We start from the raw sequence: 21,272 nt of genomic DNA on the forward strand, positions 1-21,272 counted from the left end.
ACTGTTTGGACATTCAAAGGAGAAACTGCATTAGAGGAACTTTTGAAACCCACTGATGGTTAAAAAGAAACAGTTCTGTCCAGAATGAAAAAGATATTAACTGGTTTACTTCTTTCCTGATCATATTTATTTGTTTCAAGCCCAATCAGTGGGATACAAAGTGCTCACCTTGGAGCTGCATATTACTGGTCCCTCAGGTCCTTAGTTGCACTTTTTCTCAAGAGACCTAAGAATCTCAAATTCCACTCAAATTAAAAACAATAATTTATCTAAAGCTGCATCTATCCATACCTTTGTTTTTTTCAGTGTGGTTGTCATTAATTTCTGGATCTTGTCCAGTAAAATATTGGGACATGCAATTTGACAAATCATATTGGCACTACCACCTGCACTTATTTTTTTCCTGACAGGGTCACAGTTGCTCTGTATAACTTAGAGACCACTGCAGTGTTTAATGAGTTCTGTTTATTATTGTATTCCAATGAAGACTGATCTCTGTGAGGTCTGTGAATTATCCAGAGGAGCAGCATTGAGCCTCAAAAACTTAAAGATGATCCATCTGAACAATTTATTTTGCTGAGCACCAAATAAAATCTTTTTCCCTCTATTGTATTAAGAACAAGGCCAACATCCCACATGCTTTAAAAAAAAAGCCACCAAATTAACTGTCCGGCAACATATTAGACATAACACGCCCTTACATTGTTAACCTGTGTTGACTATATTTGTTGAGCTAGAACAACTGGCCACCTTTTGGTCTAGGTCACTACAAGTGAAAAAGTGCTCTGCTCAGTCTGAGTTTTCTGCTGCCTGGTCCTCCACACAGCTCCCCTGAGACACCTTCAATCACAGGGTCATGGGCTGTGACCCTCTGCACGGCTGCAGGTTCTGTGCCTGAATGAGACATTACTGTCACACAAGGAATCAAACCATTTTTAATGACTAAAAGGGATGCAACTAGGATGACTTTGGATAACAGAACAGGTTTGTCCAGAGTTTAAGGAAAATACACAGATTTAAACCCCAAAAGGCTTAATTCAGGTATGGAATATAATTAAGCACTGAAAATGTACTTCAAAGTTGTTTGATAAATATTTTTCTCAGATTTGTCTCAAAGTGATTGACCAGTTAACTAGTCCTTGCTGCATTTCAATTGACAATTGTTCTTTCCCTTTTAACTATTTATTCTTATTCTTTGCAACATTCAACTTCTGGGTAAATTTTTTCTTTTTTTTCCATCATATGTGTTTTCCCTTCCTCTCTTTTGGTTCAATTAATTTTTGCACAGTAACAGTTTATTGTTGTGCATTTTGAGGTTTGTATGACTTTGATCTGATGCATGTCTATTCTTTGTTCATTATTTATACTGTTAAAAACAGATTGTACTTAAGAATAAAGATTGTTGGTTACTTGCACTTGTCATCAAATGTAAATTTAGAAAAAAAGAAATGTGTAGAGTGAGGTTGAACCCAGTAAAGAAAATATCACACATAATTAAGTCAATGAGGAATTTTAATGTGTGCTACACATTTTAACAAATCACAAAACAGGAACATTTAAAAATACATATACGTCTCTATTTCCAGAATGTTTACGTATTGATGACAGCTGTTTTTTTTTACATATAGTAAAATATTTTTTTTTCCAAAAGGAGAAAAAATACCTTCTAAATAGCTTTGTCATTTAGCAGATAGAGCAGCATACAATCATTACGCTTTTTTTTTCTTTTTGTGATAATGTGCAACAACAATCACTGAAATATTGCGCAAGTTGTGCCTGATTACCAGCCAAAAATGAGGCGTGTGAGATCGAGTTCAAAAATGCTAAAGGCAGAGTGACAATGAGTGAAAGGTTTGGGGGGAGAAAGTGCTGGAGAAATCTCATTAAGGCAGTGTCTGTGACAAGAATTGTCAACAGCTTGATGCCTCTTGAGAGACATTAAAGGTGGGAACTGCTCACTGAGGAGGAGGGAAAGAGACAGAGAGGGACAAAAAGGTCAACAGCAAAAAGTAAGATGGAAGCAAAGAGTAGAAAAAATGTCAAAAGTACCATAGAGAAAGAAGGAAAAAGACAAAGAGCAGGTTGAGTTGTGGTCATGTGTTGGTCCCGCCCTTCCCCAGATAAAAACTGATACGAGTCTACTGATGCAACTTAACCACGTAGTGTTGCTGATTGTGTATTATTAAAGAAGCGGTGTGTTAACAATCTAATAAAGGTAGAGCTGTCTAAAGGTTAAAATAAAATGACAAATAAGTAGAAATATTTAAGGCTTTAAGGATTATTCCAATAATGCTTTTCTGTGCTAAGACAAACAAAAAACAACTGTACGCACAGGCTGTTCCATTTCTCATTTAAACTACTAAAACAAGAACACAAAAAAATAAAACAATCAGTTTGTCTAGATTAGGTTAGCTCCACTTCAATCACCCCCAGATAGTAACCTGTTTGCTTTTTCGCCCTTTCTTTGCTCAAACTGTGCCGTCAAATCATGCAGATCATCTTGATTTTGGGGAGCTGACACTGACAAACTGCACTGAACTGAAGTGAAGCAAAAACTGGAAAGTCTTTGTTTTTCCTGGATTTCTTCCCATCTCTTCTTCAAAAGATTACCTCTTTCCTGCTGTGTGAGAAGGCAAGAAGAAGAGACGCCTCACATTTAGGCCTAGGCCTCAGTGTGAACATGTTTCCTCTCTTTCCGATAGACAAGCTGTCTTTTTTTTGTTTTCGTTTAAGGATCACCTTATGAAAAGCACATTCATATTCTTAACAGTCCCCCAAACATCAGCCTGGTCTGGGAAAATATGCAGCTAAGTCCTCTCTTCTTTCAGTGACCTTATACCTTACATCATCTCTGATCATCACAGTTTCTTCTGTTAATAAGAGCCTTTTTCAAATCTGGGAGCACACATTTCCTGGTTTTAAATAATACAATGACTCTGATCAGGTGTGCAGGAGATGTGAGTTCTTTGGCCTGAGAGCGACCGATGCCTCTGATCCATCAAAAAGAGGAAACCGTTCTGATTTACAAGCCAACATTCACATAGTAAAAGTAGTGCTGAAATGATTTTAATATGCATAATGCTTTCACAAGCTTAAAGTCCTCAATATGTTGTGATGTCAGAGTAAGATGGGTCACATTAAAAAGACTGTAAAGCTGAAAAACTCCTGAAAGATTCTCTTTATACATTCAGAATGTATGTGAAACGTTTCATCTATTTTTGACCAAAATAAATGTTCCTTACTAATAAATTCCCTTCTGTTGAGAGAGGCTGCCTGTACATTTTTTGGCCATGTCGGCTGCAGTCATAATAAACAAGTATAAAAGGTGAAGCAGTTTGGGGACAACAAGGGGGCTGTCCTAGGGTACCTGGTCAGAGGCCCTAGGTTTTCACTTCCGAGGGTCGTGGCTTTGTGATGTCATGGCGACGATGACAGGCTGCTGAGAAGGTGTGACTTGATGCTGAGCAGATTCAGTCCCACCGTCCTCCATCTTTGGTCGCTTGGCCTGTGGCTCACCTGGCTGCTCGGCCAAAGTTTCTGCACTGGGCTGTCGGCTTACCAGCACTGGAGGGGAGCTGGAGGCCTGAGCAGCCAGGATCTGGAGAGGACTACTTACGCCTTTGGAGAAAGAAAAACACAAGGTGAAATTATTAACTTAGTTTTTAAAAAGTGGATGAACAACCATAGACTGAGTAGTACATGGGTGAAGGCTCTGTGACGTCGCCCTGTTAAGTTTGAAGCTAATTCAAGTCATTAAACACTCTAAAACTGTGAATGTCTACATACACACCCACATAGAAATCTGTTAAACTGTGGAGTTTGAAGACCTGAGGGACTGTTGTTGTGTTAGTGTTGAGTTAAATAATTTGTTCTACAGTCAGATGTCAGACCCAGATGTCATGAGTGGGGCTCCATTATCTAATTTTAACTGCTCAGTATGTGGCTCAAAAAACATCACCAGAGTAATAATACCTCAGTGCCTGGGAGTATTTGGCTTTATTTTGGTAAAACGATGATGGGTGAAACACGTACTGAGAGGTCTAAATATACAGTCATCAGTCAGCTGTGCTCAAAAAGTACAATATCAGTCCTCATCTCTTGAAGTTAAAATAATAAATCTATTTTCACCAGCACGGCTGCTCAGTGTGTGAGCAAAAGATATCTGAACAACCTACCAGATGCATTGGCAAAGCTGGTTGCTGTGGCAACAACAGCAGTGGTGTGCTTGCCATTCTGGGTAACAGGACGGACCGGAAGTTGATGTAAACCTGGAGCAAAGTTTCTCCCCTCCCCACCTTGCACCGCACTGTCCACAGTCTGGATCACTCGCTCCCTGTTCAGCTGAGCTTCTGGAGGAAACACAAACACATCACGTTTATGAAGACATCCACAAAACCTGTTCAGTGTTTACAAAAGTCTATGATTAGACTTCAACTTATTATTGTGTCATTAACATCCTAAACCACAGCCAGAAAGACTGACATCAATTATATAGACCTATCAGGCATAAAAAGAGGGCCATCTATTTAATATAATACACCCCTGTTTACCACCACCACAAACAACAACTTCACCTTTCAGCCTATGTCAGCAAAAACTGAAAATGAAGACGCTTTAGAAAAATTAAGCAGGGGTACTTTGAATTGCATTAGAATGCACAGTTCATCAAACTGATTAGAGCACATAAACATCACTTCTTACAAACAACATAGCTTGAATTTGTCATATTGATTCATCGAGGATAAATGAGCAGGAAGGAAGGATAAAATTTACTGTAGAGGCCAAGCCAATGGATTATAATTGAGGCACTGCTGTTCACTTCTTGATGAATGAAACTCCACGTTTTGTTCACTTTTTCAATGATCAGTCTATCAATTTTACATAACAAATATATGACTTGTCTAAAACAATTACCAAATGTTTGATCACCCTCCCGCAGCATCATGCTGCCTCAGTGTACAGTAGACAAAAACTGTTTGACCTTTCCAGGTGAAATACCTGCCCACACTAATATATAATACACCATATGTATATTAAAAAAAAACGTTTATAATCTGCTCCATTACATTTTCAGTGGAACAGCCTGTGCATAGTCACAAACCAAATCTTTTCTTTTTGAATACCATCAAAGCAGCCTCTGTCTTACCTGTCTTAACAAATAGAAATGTACCTTAACCAAACTGTGCTCACAAAAGATCTTTGAAATTAACAAAAACCAAAAATTTCAGCTTCATAAAGCCAACAGAGTCAAAACTTAATGGATACAAAATTTGAAGAACTAATGTGATATTTTAAGTGCACATCCATAAAAAAGGAATTCTTAGAGACACTGTACCTCTGAGCTCACTGTTGCCTTCTGATGCTCCGACAGAGGGCCCGATGTACCCATTGGGAGGGTGGGATGTATGAGGGGCGCTGGTAACCACTCGCACCATAGTGATGGAGGACTGAGGGGGGGTCTGAAGCAGGTGTATGGGCTGGATTTGGCTGCCGCCACCTGGAACTAAAGCAAGGGCTTTCCCTGCGTGGTGAGGGGGGGCCGCCATGATGACAGGCTGAGCACTAACTGGAGATCCTATGTAGAGACAGATTCAAACAACAGTGTGATTTGTCTTATCATGTTCATGAAGCCTTAGTGTGTGTCTTTAGATGTGTTTCATGTGAAGTCTCACCTGGGGCACTTTGAGAGTACCTGTACTCAGGCACAGACGCCAGTTTGTTGGCCAGCTGCTCGTGGTGGTCGTGGGGGATCGGAGAGCCCTCCCTGCTCAGACATTCAGGAGTCTGCAGCCCGCTGGATGGAGGAGAGAGGAGTCCCTGGTGGGTTGGGGATGCAGGGGCACTCCTGAAAAAGAAGCATTAATGGAAAAAATATGATCAAAGAAATCAATAATCAATCAAGAGACTTCTGGTACATACAGAGCTCCTTCACTGCCAGTGCCTAGAGAGACTTACTTTGTTCTATCCAATCAAATGTTAGCCAGGAGCAGAAGCAGAGAGATAAGAGAAAAGGTTATCAGGGTCAAATGAGATACCACAGAGCATGTGACTGAGTGTGTGTGGCAGTGTAGAGCATGCAAGTGTACAGAAACCACATGAGTCAATACAAAAGATGGACATCGCCTCTAAACTGCCAACATTTACTTTCCTCAGTTTCTTTAAAGCAAAGATATTCTGTTTTCTCTGTCACCGATGACAGGTTTAAGACAGTTTGTAAACTAGGAAATCATAAGCACTGTGAAACTGTGATGAGCATTTCTTAGAAGTCCAAGCAACAAACTTTGGATTGATAAACATATGAAGGATGGATTGATAGACATCTTTAGTTGCATCCTCTTTATGTTCACATTTCCACGCTGTTCAAAAGCCACAGATGACCCATTTACCTAGAAGAGAGCGGTCCAAATGGAGTCCTAAAGCAAGCCACTCCTCTTTGCCGTCTTTTCCTGAACGCTTGCTCAACCAGCTTGCTCTCAGAAGCAGAATCCACGCGCCAAAAACTGCCCTTCCCCGGCTCATCCTGAGATCGAGCTACTTTCAGAAAGTAGCGGTTCAGAGATAGGTTGTGTCGGATTGAGTTCTGAGTGGAGGGAAAATAACTATGTGGTCACTAGGCACATGATTATTAGACAGCAAGAAGTAAAACGCTTTAGAAACAATGTATTTCTCCCTGTCTTAAATTACTAAAAATAACTGTTTACAAATAACAAACAAAATTTTACAAAAGCTCTGAGCTCATGAGCTCCTGACATTCAAACAACCGAGAAATTTCAAGAGGATATTGCTGTGTTTAAGAGGCTAAAGATATCTTCTCTAGGCTGTAATGGAGATAGAGCCTACCTGCCAGCCCTTGTCTGCAGTGCGATAGTATGGGTAGTGTTTGGTGATGTGGGCATAGATGCCACTGAGGGTCAGCTGTTTGTCTGGGGCAGAGGAGATTGCCTGGACAATCAGCTGTGCATAGGAATAAGGAGGCTTGGACTCATCCTGGACAAACAAAGAGACATATATTCAGGCTGGCAAACTGAATCACAAGAGCAAAGATTACATCTTTGTTGTGAGTAATCTTTACAGTCTGTGTGTCTGTGTTCTCACCTTGGGGCTGTCTCCACCAGCAGACTCCCCCCGGACCTCACTTCCTCCACCTCTCTGGTCGTTGAGGTTTCGTCTCTGCTCAGAAACTGCCTTGGCAGCATATTCAGCTGCTAACTGGAGGTCGGAGGTTACATTGCGCCCATAACGATACCCTGATGACCCTGCACCGCGTGGACTAGCTGGACAGGAGTTGGGAACACTGGGAAGGAGAGGAGACAAGGGTTTCAGTGGTTTGAAAGCATTACAGTTGCCAAATGTGAAAAATATCACGTATAATGTGAAAATCCCTTTTTATCAACAAATGGCAATTAAATCAAAGTAATGTAAACACAGCTTCACAAAGCACATTGGTAAGAGCTTCAGAGGAATTCACCTTTGAAACCATGCGATCCCCTAGTTAAGGTCCATAAACAGTTGAGTTGAAGTTTATTTAACAAGGTTGAGTGAAATATTTATCACTGCACTGGTTTCCAGATTATAAGATCCTTTTTTTTTGGTTTTAAATCTCTGAATAGTCTGGCCCCTGAGTACCTATCTGGCCTTTTTAAGCTGCACCAGGCCTCCAGAGCCCTTAGGTCAGCTAATCAGGTGGTTTTAGATATTCCACTTTCTTTTTTTTAAATCCAGAGGAGATCGAGCAATCGCAGTTGTAAAATGCTTTACCTTTAGCTGTGCTGACGGCTAATAGCCTCTCCACTATTAAAACTCTACTGAAAATGCACTTATTCACTTTGGCTTTTGGTGCAGGATAGACACTTTTATTGGGTCTTTTTATGTCTACATTGTTTTATTTTTCTTATATGTTTTATGCTTTTAATATTTTATAAGTTTTATTGTTTATAAGTTGTATTGTTTATACAGTTTTTGTTTTTCTGCCCATTTTACTGTTAAAGCACTTTGGTAGGCCACTGGCTGTTTCAAATGTGCTGTATAAATATCAAGTATGGCCTTTATATAAATGACAACATTACCTGAAATGGTAGTATGACCATTCATCCAAGCACCACTTAATGAGGTTTTAGTTGGTTCAGAAAACGACTCAAATGAGAAAAGATACCTTTCAATTCCTTACATAAACAAATGAGGCCATCAGTAACAGTACTGAAGGTTTCCATACTGTAAAATGTCTGTATTTGCTGCAGTGATACATGTCAGACTACATGATTGACAACTGAAGAAACACCTTTTGTTATTTCCCCACAGCACATATTTGCAATTAGTTGATAGTTAAAAGATATAAAGATAATAGTTTTTTTTAAACCATAAAAAATTCTCTCACACAAAACACAAAAAAGCAAGACTTTTAGAGACATAAGGTATCACTTCGCATGAGGCACCAACATCAACACAGACAGTTTCTCATAGGATCTTTAAACAAGGGTAATAAAAAATGATCAAGCAAGGCTTTATTTCCACTTCAAACAATTTTATCCACATCATTTATCGTATTAAGTTTTATTTAATATACTGAATTCCATCTTAATGTGTTCTTGAGGGGTTGGAGTGCAGAGTGCACAGAGGCTTCAGGCCTCATCAACTTCTTCTCCTATCTAATGAAAGAGCAATGCCCAGAATTTACTTTCTAAATGTTCCCTTTTCTTTTTCTCCTTTTTTTTTAAATTATATTTTTGCTTTTGAGCATGACAATTGGAAGACTGAGGTTTCAGTAATGCATTGTCATTTACTGTTTTTATTTATTATAAAGACAAAGAGCATTGTAGAAATACAAAGACACAGGAGAAAAGGATTTTACAGAAAGGTTATTAAATTTTGAAAATCCAAAAAAAACCTCCATTTTTTTTATATTTAACACACCAGGTTATTTAACTTTAAAAATTATTCAACTCTTAAGCTTTTTTCTAAGTAAGGTTCACAAGTTCAGCAGGGCAATGACAAAACTGTTTTACACACAAGAGCTAGGCAATGACAGATCCAGTCAATGTGGTTCTAAACTCATAAAATGATCATAAAACGCACAACCATGAGCTAAAATACTTTAAATTGTGGTAATTATTTACCAGGTTTTATCTGTTCATGTTGGGAGACAAAACAGAGAAAAACCAAGCAAGTTATACAACACACACCTGCTTCTGTTAGTAAAGTAAACACTGGTTTCTGGGAGAGTCAGTGTGCTTTGATTTGCCTTTAGCAACACACACACACACACACACACACACACACACACACACACACACACACACACACACACACACACACACACACACACACACACACACACACACACACACACACACACACACACGAACTTAGACTTATACAGTCACACACAAACATACAAGCTTACACAAGGGAGGGAGAGTGTGTTTGTATTTTTTGGCTGAGGAAACAGCAGGAAGCTGCAGGCTGTGTTTTGAGAGTGGCTTTGTGAGCTTCGTGTTGAAAGATGAATGAAGACGAATAAAAACCTCTAACGCTCTGGGATATCTATAGTAAAAAGAAAATAAATAAAAATTTCCTGCAACTCTATACACTTATATTTCATGAAATGATGAGAGTGTGTCTACGAAGGAGTAAGAGTTGACTCTTTGCTTCCTGCTCACACTGTTAAAACTCACCTCACCTACATGTGTGTACATGGACCAGCAGCACAAGTGTGAGTGCTGACAGAGGAATGTTATTGTACACAGTACATTCAAGTTGCCGAACAGGAAAAGTGACTCTTACAGCCCTGTGAAGTCACACTGTTGTTAAAGAGGTAACACACTTGTAAACAATACTCCCCTACTGTATGTCCTGTGTGTGTATGCTGTTGAGGAAGAGGGCACAACAATGTGTGACTGTGCTGGTAAAATGTAAGAGCAGGGGTCTTTACTTTGAGTGTGTGTGTGTGTGTGTGTGTGTGTGTGTGTGTGTGTGTGTGTGTGTGTGTGTCCACGTGCAACAGAACAGGAGCTGAGGGCTGTGAAGGAGGGGTGGGGGGGCTCTGAAAAAAGGAAACCACGAATGGACGGAAAAACGGCCTACAGGCAAAACAATCTACCCCACAGCCAATCACGCGCCTCAAAGCTGCAGCCATTCCATATAAGGCAGGCACACACAAGCTTAGATTGGTGTAGGATGTTGCACTGAAGGACCGCCAGCAGAGGGCGCACTTAGCAGGGTCACCAGTTGCCAGATGCACATGCTGTATACATTTATAGAGCAGTGATTTTCAAACATGTGCTCTCACAGCTCACTGGAGTGCATGTTTCCATGTCAACAAAAACACCACAGCAGCCTGTGAGCTCACCTTCAAGCAAAGTGAATATATTGAGTGAAATGAGCTGTGATTAGGGTTAGAGGTTGGAACATAACACTGCAGGCTTTAGGGTTAAAGTTAGACATGAGTAACAGAAAAGGAAATTAAATCCTGATAGATAACTGAATAAACATTTGACCAAAGACAAGCTGAGAGGTTAAACAGCTGATAAAAACACTTACAGTGTCACATATCACACATCATGCTGTCAGCTATGAAGTGCTGCAGTATTTTGTTTGGAGGTATAAGGTCCTCATGCACACTCTCCATGAATACAAACAAAAACATTTGGAAAAAAGAAAGGTTTTACCATGCATCACAAAAGAGACAAAAACCTACACAGAAGTGTTTGATATTGTTCTTGTCAGTATTCATAAAGAGAGTAGTAGATCTAATATTATGGTTGTTGTACACATCTGTTTTCTGTTGCCTGACCTGCTGATTACTGATAAAAAGTTTGAAATGGTTAAATTTGGTCTAAATCTCTGTTGTCATTACCTCGTGTCCAATACTTTAAGTTAAGTCCACATTTTAAAAATTTTTTAAAAAATTATTTTATCGGAAAAGCATCTTAGAAAGTTAAGTGTTTTATTCATTCATTGGTTAATGCAGAAACACAGAACAAACACAATGTGACAATACATCTAATACAAAATGTAGACTGTTTTCATCCTGAAAATTCATTGCTTTAAACATTTGTCTGAGTGTTTTTTTTTTATAATTATAATATTTTTTAACTTTATTTAAAGGGACATTGCATATTCATAAAAAATTCAGCACAGAATCCATGTAAATATGCCAGAGTTAGCCATGAGGCTAATTTCTATAGTCCCTAACAAGCCAGAGCCATTTGTATAGTAATATGAAAGGAATCAAAACACAGACAGAGACATAACAAAGTAATAGCATTAAAATGAATTGCAATACGTTTAAAAGATATCACCTAAATAAAAAAAAGACAAAAAAGCATCCAAAGTGCCAAATGGATATATTATATGCTGGTAAGTTTCCGGTACTCACCAGTAAAGGTCACTGTGGTGATCTCAAATGTGTTTTAATTGAAGTAAAATAAATGGCTAACTTGTTGTTGATTAGTAGATGAATAGAACTAACTTATTACAAAAACTGACATGAGTTTTTAAACCAGAACTTTGACACTGCAGAGACACAAAGCTGGCAAAGTCAGGCTGAGCTTTAATGGTCATTGAAAATAACTGAAAACCTGTTGGAGAGGAAACGAGTTTAGAAGCACCATCAGCTTTCACACGTAGCTCATTTGGGTTCTTACCTTATGGTGCCAGTGGGTGATGGCAGTGGGGAGCCAAACGTCCGGATGTGCTCTTCGTGCTGCTGCATTGTGGGAATGCTGATTTTGAGGGGGGAAATGTGGGGTAGAAGCGGGCGAGGTGGGAGTGCGGGCTGCTCCCTCTCTCTGTGCTCCTCTGGCTCCAGGAGCGACATGAACTGGATCTTGATCACCGTGCTGGGAAAACGAAACACGCACCTAGAGAAGAAAATAAAAAGAGAAGTGGAGGAAATTAAAAAACAGATGAAAAGAGATACTTTTCTGATTTCTCTTCTCTGATGCTTGAAATATGTTTGCCTGTGTCCATTTTTTTTTCTTTAAGTGTCTTTTTTGTTTTTAGGGCATAAAAACATAAAACGTCTATATGTACCACTAAAAGATTAGTGTTAAAATAAATTAAATTGTAAGTTCTGGTCATTCCAATAATATTTTTTTCTTTTTATGCTTTACAAAATATTAACCATGTTTTTTGAAATCTTCACTTTGTACGTGTTATTCATCTATCTACAAATTTTAAGTTGAAAATGAACTGTTTTCAAGCACTAAAAATAATTATATATATATATATATATCAAAAAAAATAAATAAAGGGAAACTCTTAACAGAGGCTGATGTGCAGTTCTACCACAGAAATCATTACATGTAGGCAAAACAAGTTGCTTTCAGCTAGAAAGATTATTGGTTTTGTCTATTTACAGCAGTTACTACATGAATTAAAAAATAATGGCAGGTGTGTTTTTTTTTATTCAGCCATACTTTTCCTGAACTGAAGAAAATTTTTAATATGATCTGAATAAACACCTTTAGTAGACGGCGGACGGTTGTAAAATCAACTATTCATTGCATATTTCCTTATCCTTAAGCAGGTCTGGACAGCTGCTTCAGTATAACAAAGGGTAAGCCTGGGCCCAAGCCTTTACAAACCCACGAAAAGAATTGAAGGTGTTATGCGTGTGTGTGTGTGTGTGTGTGTGTGTGTGGGGGGGGGGGCTGTATTAGAAAAGGCAAGATTTCATTTTTGGCGTAACAATGTCTCCCTGTGAAAGCAGCACGATGACTTTGCCTTTGCACAACAACTGAACCCCTTCTTATTCCTGGGGCCTGATAACTCTCAGTTAATCAAAAATAAATAAATAAAAGGTTTAAAATATTTTTTTTTAAATACATCTTAATATATAATTCATTAAAATATTGCAGCTGTCCAGTCAATACTAGACCACTGAACAGTCAGCTGAACTTTTCTCTGCCAAGAGCAGTTCATCCTCAACAACCAAGTGTCCATGTACGAAGAGAAAGAGTGAAGAGAGCGAAGGGGTCTGGAAAAACAAAAAACAAAACCAAGCTTCAGGGTTCCACAGCCGAGAGCTGAGACTGTGCATACAACAACTTTTGTTTATATCCTTCAATAGTCCCAGCTGTATGCCCGAGCAGCAAAAAGAAAGTAACTGTTCAAAGCACTCACATGACTTTTAGAATCGTGTTTGCTAGCAGGCATGTGAGAGCCTCAGAGACACAGTGGAAGAAGGTTGAAGGGTTTAATCAATGGGGCCAAAATTAAGCTTCTTTGCCATTATTATGCTCTGAACTGTACATTCTAAAAAAGCCATCATGCTAAATATAATACTGTGTGTAATTTAGTGCTGCAGAAATCAGCCTCAGAAGGTAGAGAGTTACTGATAACATAAAAACCAGATCCATAAGAATTCTGCAACAACATGGAACAACTAAGAAAACCAAGAGGATGATCAGTATTTTACAGAAAAACATATCTAGTGTTCTGATTTTAGATTGAAATGCTCCCCTGCTCACCCTCCAGTCAGTGGTGCAGCAGTGGCCTCTGGAGACAAGATCCCCCCTGTGATGCATGATAGGCAGGCTCCATTTGTCAAGTCTTACTATCAAATACACTGATCTGTACAAATTCTTTCACACAACAAGAACCTCACTCCTCACAATCATTTATATTATCAAGAGCTACAGTACAAGACAGTAAAGGGGGAGCTGCACCAAGGGCTCAAGTAAACAAAACAAAAAAGTAGGGATGCCGTGATCAGCAATTTTTGCCCTGGTTCAGCTCTGTTTTTTTTAGTGTTTATGCCAATCAGGAGTCCTGAACCTACACCTAGGGTTGCAGATGAACCTAACAAAAGAAGTAATAAAGTTTACCCTAAACTTTTCATTGCTTTGTGTTTTAACAATAATGAATAGTAAAAAAATAAAGTTAAATATGTCTTAAGCTTGTTAAGTCCATCTAACCTAATGTGTTTCACATGCTGTCCTGTATGAAGCCCCCTGAATTTGTGTGCATGCAATACAGCGCACATAAATCCGAGGCTGCTGAACGTAACACTCACAAGACAGTGTGAGACACCGATGTAAATACAAGATACTGATACAACTATATAGTGTTTTTACCCCTTTCACTGAACTGTTTATTTTGCCACACTGGATAACTGGATAACACCTGAATCATCCCAAACTTTAAAGTAAGGGAGTCAATCCAGTGTGCTGCAAAGCTCAGCAAAACAACAGGATAAATGTCTATCATAAAACCAAGTCAGCGCATGTTTAAATCACCTCTCAGGTCACCATGGACTGTGCTGTACAGCTCCAGAGAGGCAGGATGTGAAACAAAGTGTCTGAACGGCAGGACATACTGTGGATAACGTAGATTGCATAAACGTGTGTCCATCCTTCTTCTCTCCCTGAGGATATTTATCCATACTTTTAAAGCCCTAAAACAGCGGTGTAGCTTTTCCTCTGTTAGTGAACTACATTGCAAGTTGTTTGAGGATGTTTTAGTCGTAGTGAACGCCTCAGGAAAGAACGTTACGAATCAATGTATCCACTTGGGGCTTTTGAACTGTTTTCACATTCTAGTTTGTAATATTTCCACACTGCTGACATTTAAGCAACAGAGTTGCTAATCCTCAGGTAACAAACTGTCCTGTCTGTGTTTGTTAATTTTCACCTTTTTGAACCGTGTGTCCCTGGAGAGTTACTGTTGTAATAAAGCAGATGTTATTGCTGTAATGAGTCTGGTTGTGCATGTGTTTTGTAGTGAACCTAAATGTGGATGTTGTTCCACATCAATGTATCAAATGTTTATTATTTCCCCATCAACTAACGGGGTTGGGAAACTCAGGGAGCTTGATTATACTGACGCATTAGCATTCGGGGGGCAAGTTGTGCTCAGTGACGGCTAACATTAACGATCGGATGAGAAGATCAGCAAATCACCGATCAATTAGAAAATGCCAAGATTTGCCCCAGCCCGATACGTGATGTTGGGATCAGGACATCTACACCTAAAACACAGTTTCTAGTTTCAATTGATGCAACACCTGTTTTTTGAAAATTCAAATTGAAAAAAAAACAAAAAAAAAAAAAAAACAAAAACACTTAAAAAAAATTAATATCAACATTTACACACTGTTGCAAAAAAAATGCAAGCTCTCTGCGGGTAAAGGCAAAGTAAAAGAAAAATGTGTAATCGTGTGATTCATATTAATCCTAGGTGGAAGTTTATAAAGTCTCATGTAAAAGGGGAGAAGAGTTCAAAAAAATAAACTGATTTCTGCTATGCTTTAGTTTAAAAAATAAGAAAATATAAAAATATTGTCAATGCAGCAGCAATGCAACTAAAATGATGAATGCTTTGTCCGCATTTGAAGTTTCTAGTTTGTTAAATGTATGCTTTGAACTTGTGACAGGCCCCACGGTGAGAATAACACATGCCTGAAGGCTGTGATGGATATGGCCATGGTTTGTAAGTCTTGTGTTTACTCCATGGCTGTTTCCCAAAGCCAAGGTACCTTGCCTTGCCTTGGTCTGATGTGGGCGTGGGGTGGGCGTGGGCAGGTATCCACATCATCAGTCGCTGCCCAAGTGCTGTTCCAATGTTCATGTCCTCCAGAGGCATATGTCCTCCGTTTGGTTAGCATGTGGCTAATTAACCAAGGATACACAGGTGTATCCTTCGCTGCCTTGCCATGGCTATAAATACCCAACATGCATTGCGTGAATCTACAAAAAAGGAAAAAAATGGAAGGACAAGACGCACCAGCGGAGGCGCGTGGTAAATTCCAATTTAAATGTAAGTAACAAAATACACCTCTGAAAATAACAACTTATACCATGTCCAACACTTGACTCTTTTGTGTGTCACTCACGTAACTATCATTACTGAGAAGCTGCACCTTCAGAGTGTCAATGATATGACAATAAAAAAGCAAAAAGTGTAGAAAAGTGGCAAGCCATGACAAACTTTGTAGCTGTCTGAGCTCCTCCCAAAATATGCCTTTGTAGGCTGTTCCATTAGCATCTCCTTTTGAGCAGAGGCAGGACACTTGCCTTGGATTGGAAGGAAGTGGCTTCGGAGGCACTGCCTTCAAAGGCAAGGCAAGGCAAGGTACCTTGGCTTTGGGAAACAGCCCATGTGCTCCTGCAATGAGGATGTCATTTCAGACTGCACTTCCTGTTCAATGGCTGACACACCTCCCAAACACTTCTGACAGCCAATCAGAAAGTAAAGGAGTGCAACCCCCCTCCTACCCCCTGCAACCTCCTCCTTCCGCTCCACCCTGTGATTGACAAACACAGAGCTGAAAGTGTTTAAGAATGCTTCTTTTAGGACCTTCTGCACAAATCTTGATACTAACCTTTAAAGAAGTGCATGGATGCAAAAAGAAACATAAAAGTATTCCCACCACAGCGATCCTATTGATGTAAATACGCACCAAAGAACAAAACAAACACACCTCTACAAACAAAACTCGCGAGCTGTCAGCAGTGTTTGTTTACACTACTGTTTATATGACGGTAACATGTTGGCTGATAACCTTAACAGCAGCCTGACATGCTCGCCTAGGACGGTTGATGAATGTTTTTATTTCAAGCCACGAGAAAAATGCGTGTGTAAATACTGTTGGGGTTATTTTTAAGAATTTCCCAACGTTAACAGGTCGTTTCGTAGCGAAAATCCAACTAGAGGCACTATTAAAATGTGCCTGTCAGTGAGTAACGTGGAGCTAACTGTTACAGAAAGTTTACAAGGTCAATGATTCCAGTTTTCTTAGATTAACGGGAAAATGACAATTGAAGATATACAGTTAGGACGAAACAATAACCGTTAGTTCAGTTAAAATTAAAGCTTTGTTTTTCAAAAGTAGTTCAGAAAAAAGGGCTTTGTTCAGGGGTGTTATGACAAACTTTGTGACTCGTGAGTCAGTTACACGTTTGGCCACATGAAAATGGAGATTCACGAATTTGGGCTATTTCTGTTCGATGGGTTCCTTAAACTCTGAACAAAAAATCAACAATGATAATTTTTAAGCCCGAGTGGCACAATTTTCATCAGATAGAGCTACATTTTGAAAACTCATTTAAAATGACTTCTTTTAAAGAGTTACCCGAGAGATCAAATACAACGGCCCTGGTTAGTGGTACTTTTAATTTCTGATTTTCCTCATTGGATTCAAACAGTCGTCTCGCCTAGAATGGTATTGCATGTATCTACTTTATTTCAATTAAACACCCAGTAAGACACTGTACCCCAATACACTAATGCTGTAGTAGCCCACAAATGTTATAGATGAACTTTGAACCAACCGCTAACGCAAGGAGGTGGAGTAACCCTTCAAAGGGGGAAACAAAAACGACCATAACATTACTGGCATACTTTTCGACAGGTCATTGAAATAAATGAACTGCTTTAGTGGCCCTGCAACAGCAAACCACTGTTATCACGGTAAACCTGTTGGTAGCAGCTATTCTAGCTAACTGCACTCACTCTCGGGGTAGCGGCAGTGGCGGCGCCCCTCTCCGCTGGAACACCCCGTCAACGAACACGCCATTCTTGCCCAAGCATCGGAGGGAGAAACCGGTCGCCTCGTCGTAGGTGATCTGCAGGTGTCGCCTTGAAATGAAGCTCGAATGACCCATGTTGATGTCAACTGAGCCGTGAGAGGAGTTCCGGCCTATGGTGACCGTCCTCTGGCGCATGACAAACTCAAAGTCCCGGCCTTCGAGTCTGGCCAGGGCCTGTGAAGGAGGACAAGCGAGGCGCACGGGAAAAGCCCCGGCGTCGGCACGGGCTTCCATCATCGCAGGACCCAGGAGCGAGAGAGAAGCCTGGTGATAGGGATGCGAGGTCACCGCAACACGCACAGGACTGCACGGCGCCGACTGTAGAGCAAGCAGGGCTCTAGCTCCGGTATCTTCCCGGTAGTCTGCCATCTTTTTTTGGAGGTTCAACACTCACACAGAAACACTTTACTTCTCGCACACACAGAGTTGCAACGTGAGAGTTTTCGGCCAGGGCACTTGTTCCCTCCTTGGCTGACGGAACAACATGGAGTCCCGGTCAGGGCAAAAACTGAACCGGAGTCTCTCCAGGAAACGGAATTGTAAATGTTCACGGCCGCCTCGTACTTTTCTAGTTTATAATACAGCCTATGTTTCTAGCATAAAAGTAATTATACAGTGCATACAATTGTTTAATTTGATTTCCCGTAGGGCAGATCATATTGGTTATAAAGCAGGCTGAAATTGACACTGAACCATCTTCATAAGCTTAAAAAAAAAATACTGTCAGGTTCTGCAAGAAAAATTGTAATCCTTGTAACTGCCACTGGAAAGGCATCCAAGATAAATGACAGCCTTAATTAGAATTCAAACGTTTGGCAGCTCAGAGAAAGCATGAGGTGATTTTGCATGTTTAAAGTGAACCTACGCATTGTAAAATTATTAAGATATATAAGATATTATATTTTCCCCAGGGGCTACAAAATCTACTCGAAGTGAGAAGCTTTAAAGCAGAACTACGATTGGCTAGACATTTATTACGACTAAATGTCATGTTACTTTTGCAAAGTTATAACATGTAAGTAGTTTACAGCCAATAACACAAAATGTTTGAGTCCAATACTGCACACAGCAGAGATAAATGCACGATGTGGACGTGTCACAAGTAACGCGTTACAAACAGCAGTGCATAGCAAACAACATTGTGGCGCGTCTGTAATTATGACTGCAAGTTGTGGTCCTTGAACGCCACACCTGGACAACTCCATCATAGGCTACAGTTTATGTCGTCACACCAGGAAACTGCGGCAGAAGTATCTCGAGATTTGTGGTTCAGTGTGGTGTGGTTCAGAGCTGTCGATTTATAAGCCTTTCACTTTCATGTCTCCACAGGATGAGCTTAAATGTTGTTTCTGTGAATTAGACAGGAAAGTTAAATGAATAAGTCAGCAAATATATCTTTACAGACTGTAAGGGTTTTAGGTATTGTTTGAAGTAAATTAGGGTTATGTAGTGGGGATAGGTGATAAAAATGTAATTAACAACCTTTGTCTCACATTAGAGATCTTAGCTACGCTTGTAGCCTGCATACTTTTTCAGTCCCAGCTCCCAAGAACATGTGGTGTCTGCAGTGAAGCTGGTTTGCCCACCTCAGATTTTTTCTGCCTTTTTTTTTAATCTCCTGCCTCTGTTTATAAACATGGAAAGAACAAGACGGATGAAAAACTCGGATAATGGATCGACGCAGGAGCAGGAGCATACACAATTAAACATCAATGAACAGACTGTCCACATGAGTGCGCTGTTGTGATGTCCAATAAATTGAGAGGTTGAGTTGACCCAGAATCAGTTTCCAAGTAGGCTTCTTGAGCTCTTAAACTAAATAAGTTAATAAAAATACTTGCTCTCAAACTAAATAAATAAGTTAATAACAAATACTTGCTCTCAAACTAAATAAACAAGTTAATAACAAACACTTGCTCTTAAAGTAAAACGTTTTCTCCTGACCCTTTCCCTTAACAGCTTTTTTTTAAAAAGCTTGAAAAAGTGCTATAATCACACTTTTGCTAAAAACGCCAATACAGTAGTTCTACAAATAAGCCATGTTTATCAGCAAAAAAAAAAAAAAAACTTAAAATCAGTAAAGCCTGCAATGATTTTGTCACAGTCAGATTTCTGTAGTTGTCTGCAAACTGTATTTTTCTCTCACATAAAGCAGTAAATCCATACTTAGTAATCCATACTCAGACTCATAACCAGGTCCAACATACATCATGCCCATTTAAAATGACCTAATCAGATTTCAGTCCATTAAAAAAAAAAAAAAAAAAAAAAAAACATTTCAGTGTTTACATGATAGCTCACAGGAAGCTGAACAAAACACTGTTGACTGACCCCCTGTTGAACCCCTATGAGCCTTCATGTAACCTCCATGCAACCTTGATGTAACCATGAGATCCTCCTGGTAAATACCAAGCATTCCTCTATCAAACCCTGAAACTAAATGTGATGAAGACTTTTCTCTTGGGACCCTAAGTTGTAGAGCAACATGCTTGAGTATTGTTATCTGTTAAGTCGATTTGGGAAAACATACTTTTTAAGACTTGCTTTTCATTGATTTTATGATTTACAATTGTATTTTTCTAAATTTGTTGGGAAACAAGTGTTGTATCAATAGGGGTATTGCCATTTAAATTGTATACAAGTCCTCATTATTATTATTATTATTATTATTATTATTATTATTATTATTATTATTATTATTATTATTATTTATACTTTCATTAGTGTTTGTACTGGAAAAGCAGTTCTTTCCAGTAAAATCCTTTCTTTGTTTTGAACAACTTTAAAAAAAGGACCTTTATTAAATATATATATATTTTTTTTTAAATCTCGTTTAACAAGAGTCCTAGGAAAGTTCACTGTGTTTTTTATTCTATAACTATGCCTAGTTAGAGTTAAAATTGTACTTCTTTTAAGTTTGTTTTGTATTGTTTTTTTTGTTTTTTTTCAGCCTTCTGTTCTATCTCAGCACAGCAAGTATCACTACGTCTTGTGTGATAAATCATAGACCATAAAAAAGAGAGGGCATTAGTCTTGTGAGGCCTTACAGAGTATAACCAGGTTTTTCTCCTTGCTCTGACAGAAGTTTCCATCATACTTTTAAAACATTTTTTTAAGAATATAAATTTCTCTCTTGAGCAAAAGAATTGGACACATGCATGTATAGGAATAACAGATGAATGAAAAAACAAAAGATCAAACTCCCTTTTACTAAAATAAGTTTAATAGGGATCTTTTGGTATATGATCATCAATCGACAGCAAACAAGAGAAGTAACTGTACAGATAAACACACTTTACCTTGATAGAAACAGATGAAAAAGGTGTTGTTGATGAAGGAAGTTACTTAAATAAAATCAGCACAGTGCAATATGATACAAAAACAGTGTCTTGTAAATTGCCCTCAAGTTAATATAGTTTTACCTATTCTGATTCTGAGGAAATCACTATTATGATTTATTTGCTGTTAACATATTGTCTTAGTCTTAGTCTTCCTTGAAAGTAGTGAGTAAAGATACTGAAGTGTTTCAGAGGAGTAAGAACTTAACTCTTCTCTCTGAATTGTATTGTGGTAGAATCAGAAAACAGAAATACTAAAGCAAAGTACAAGAACCTTAAAATGAGACTCAGTACAAGGTTTAGGTAATGCACTTTGTTACTCTCCTCTAATGAGGGGAACATGATAATTCACAGTGTATCTGTGAACAACATGAGCTGATATAAAATAACAATATGATTATCTTTG

At 39.0% G+C, this 21,272-nt stretch overlaps 1 protein-coding gene across 1 annotated transcript; it reads right to left on the reverse strand.

The window, feature by feature from the left end:
- Positions 1 to 1,562: 1,562 nt before the first annotated feature.
- foxk1 (forkhead box K1) lies at positions 1,563 to 18,034 on the reverse strand. The gene is made up of 9 exons (XM_074683556.1): positions 17,452 to 18,034; positions 11,643 to 11,858; positions 7,096 to 7,294; positions 6,841 to 6,987; positions 6,387 to 6,580; positions 5,673 to 5,845; positions 5,336 to 5,575; positions 4,176 to 4,349; positions 1,563 to 3,618 (listed from the first exon to the last, which is right to left on the reverse strand). The coding sequence occupies exons 1-9, from the start codon at positions 17,895 to 17,897 to the stop codon at positions 3,389 to 3,391; spliced, it is 2,019 nt and encodes a 672-aa protein (XP_074539657.1). The 5' UTR covers positions 17,898 to 18,034; the 3' UTR covers positions 1,563 to 3,388.
- Between the last annotated feature and the right edge of the window lie 3,238 nt (positions 18,035 to 21,272).

Source organism: Halichoeres trimaculatus, unplaced genomic scaffold (assembly GCF_033239565.1).
Source record: "Halichoeres trimaculatus isolate MK-OKI-2021-1 unplaced genomic scaffold, fHalTri1.1 fHalTri1_scaffold_2, whole genome shotgun sequence".
In the NCBI taxonomy this organism is placed as follows: domain Eukaryota; kingdom Metazoa; phylum Chordata; class Actinopteri; order Labriformes; family Labridae; genus Halichoeres; species Halichoeres trimaculatus.

Excerpts from the sequence above, each read along its gene's own strand:
- foxk1 (XM_074683556.1), bottom strand. The coding sequence starts at position 17,897 with ATGGCAGACTACCGGGAAGATACCGGAGCTAGAGCCCTGCTTGCTCTA. Across the intron at positions 7,295-11,642 it reads TCACCCACTGGCACCATAAG|TGTTCCCAACTCCTGTCCAG; the intron begins GTAAGAACCCAA and ends TCTCCTTCCCAG. Across the intron at positions 3,619-4,175 it reads CAGCTTTGCCAATGCATCTG|GCGTAAGTAGTCCTCTCCAG; the intron begins GTAGGTTGTTCA and ends CTTTCTCCAAAG.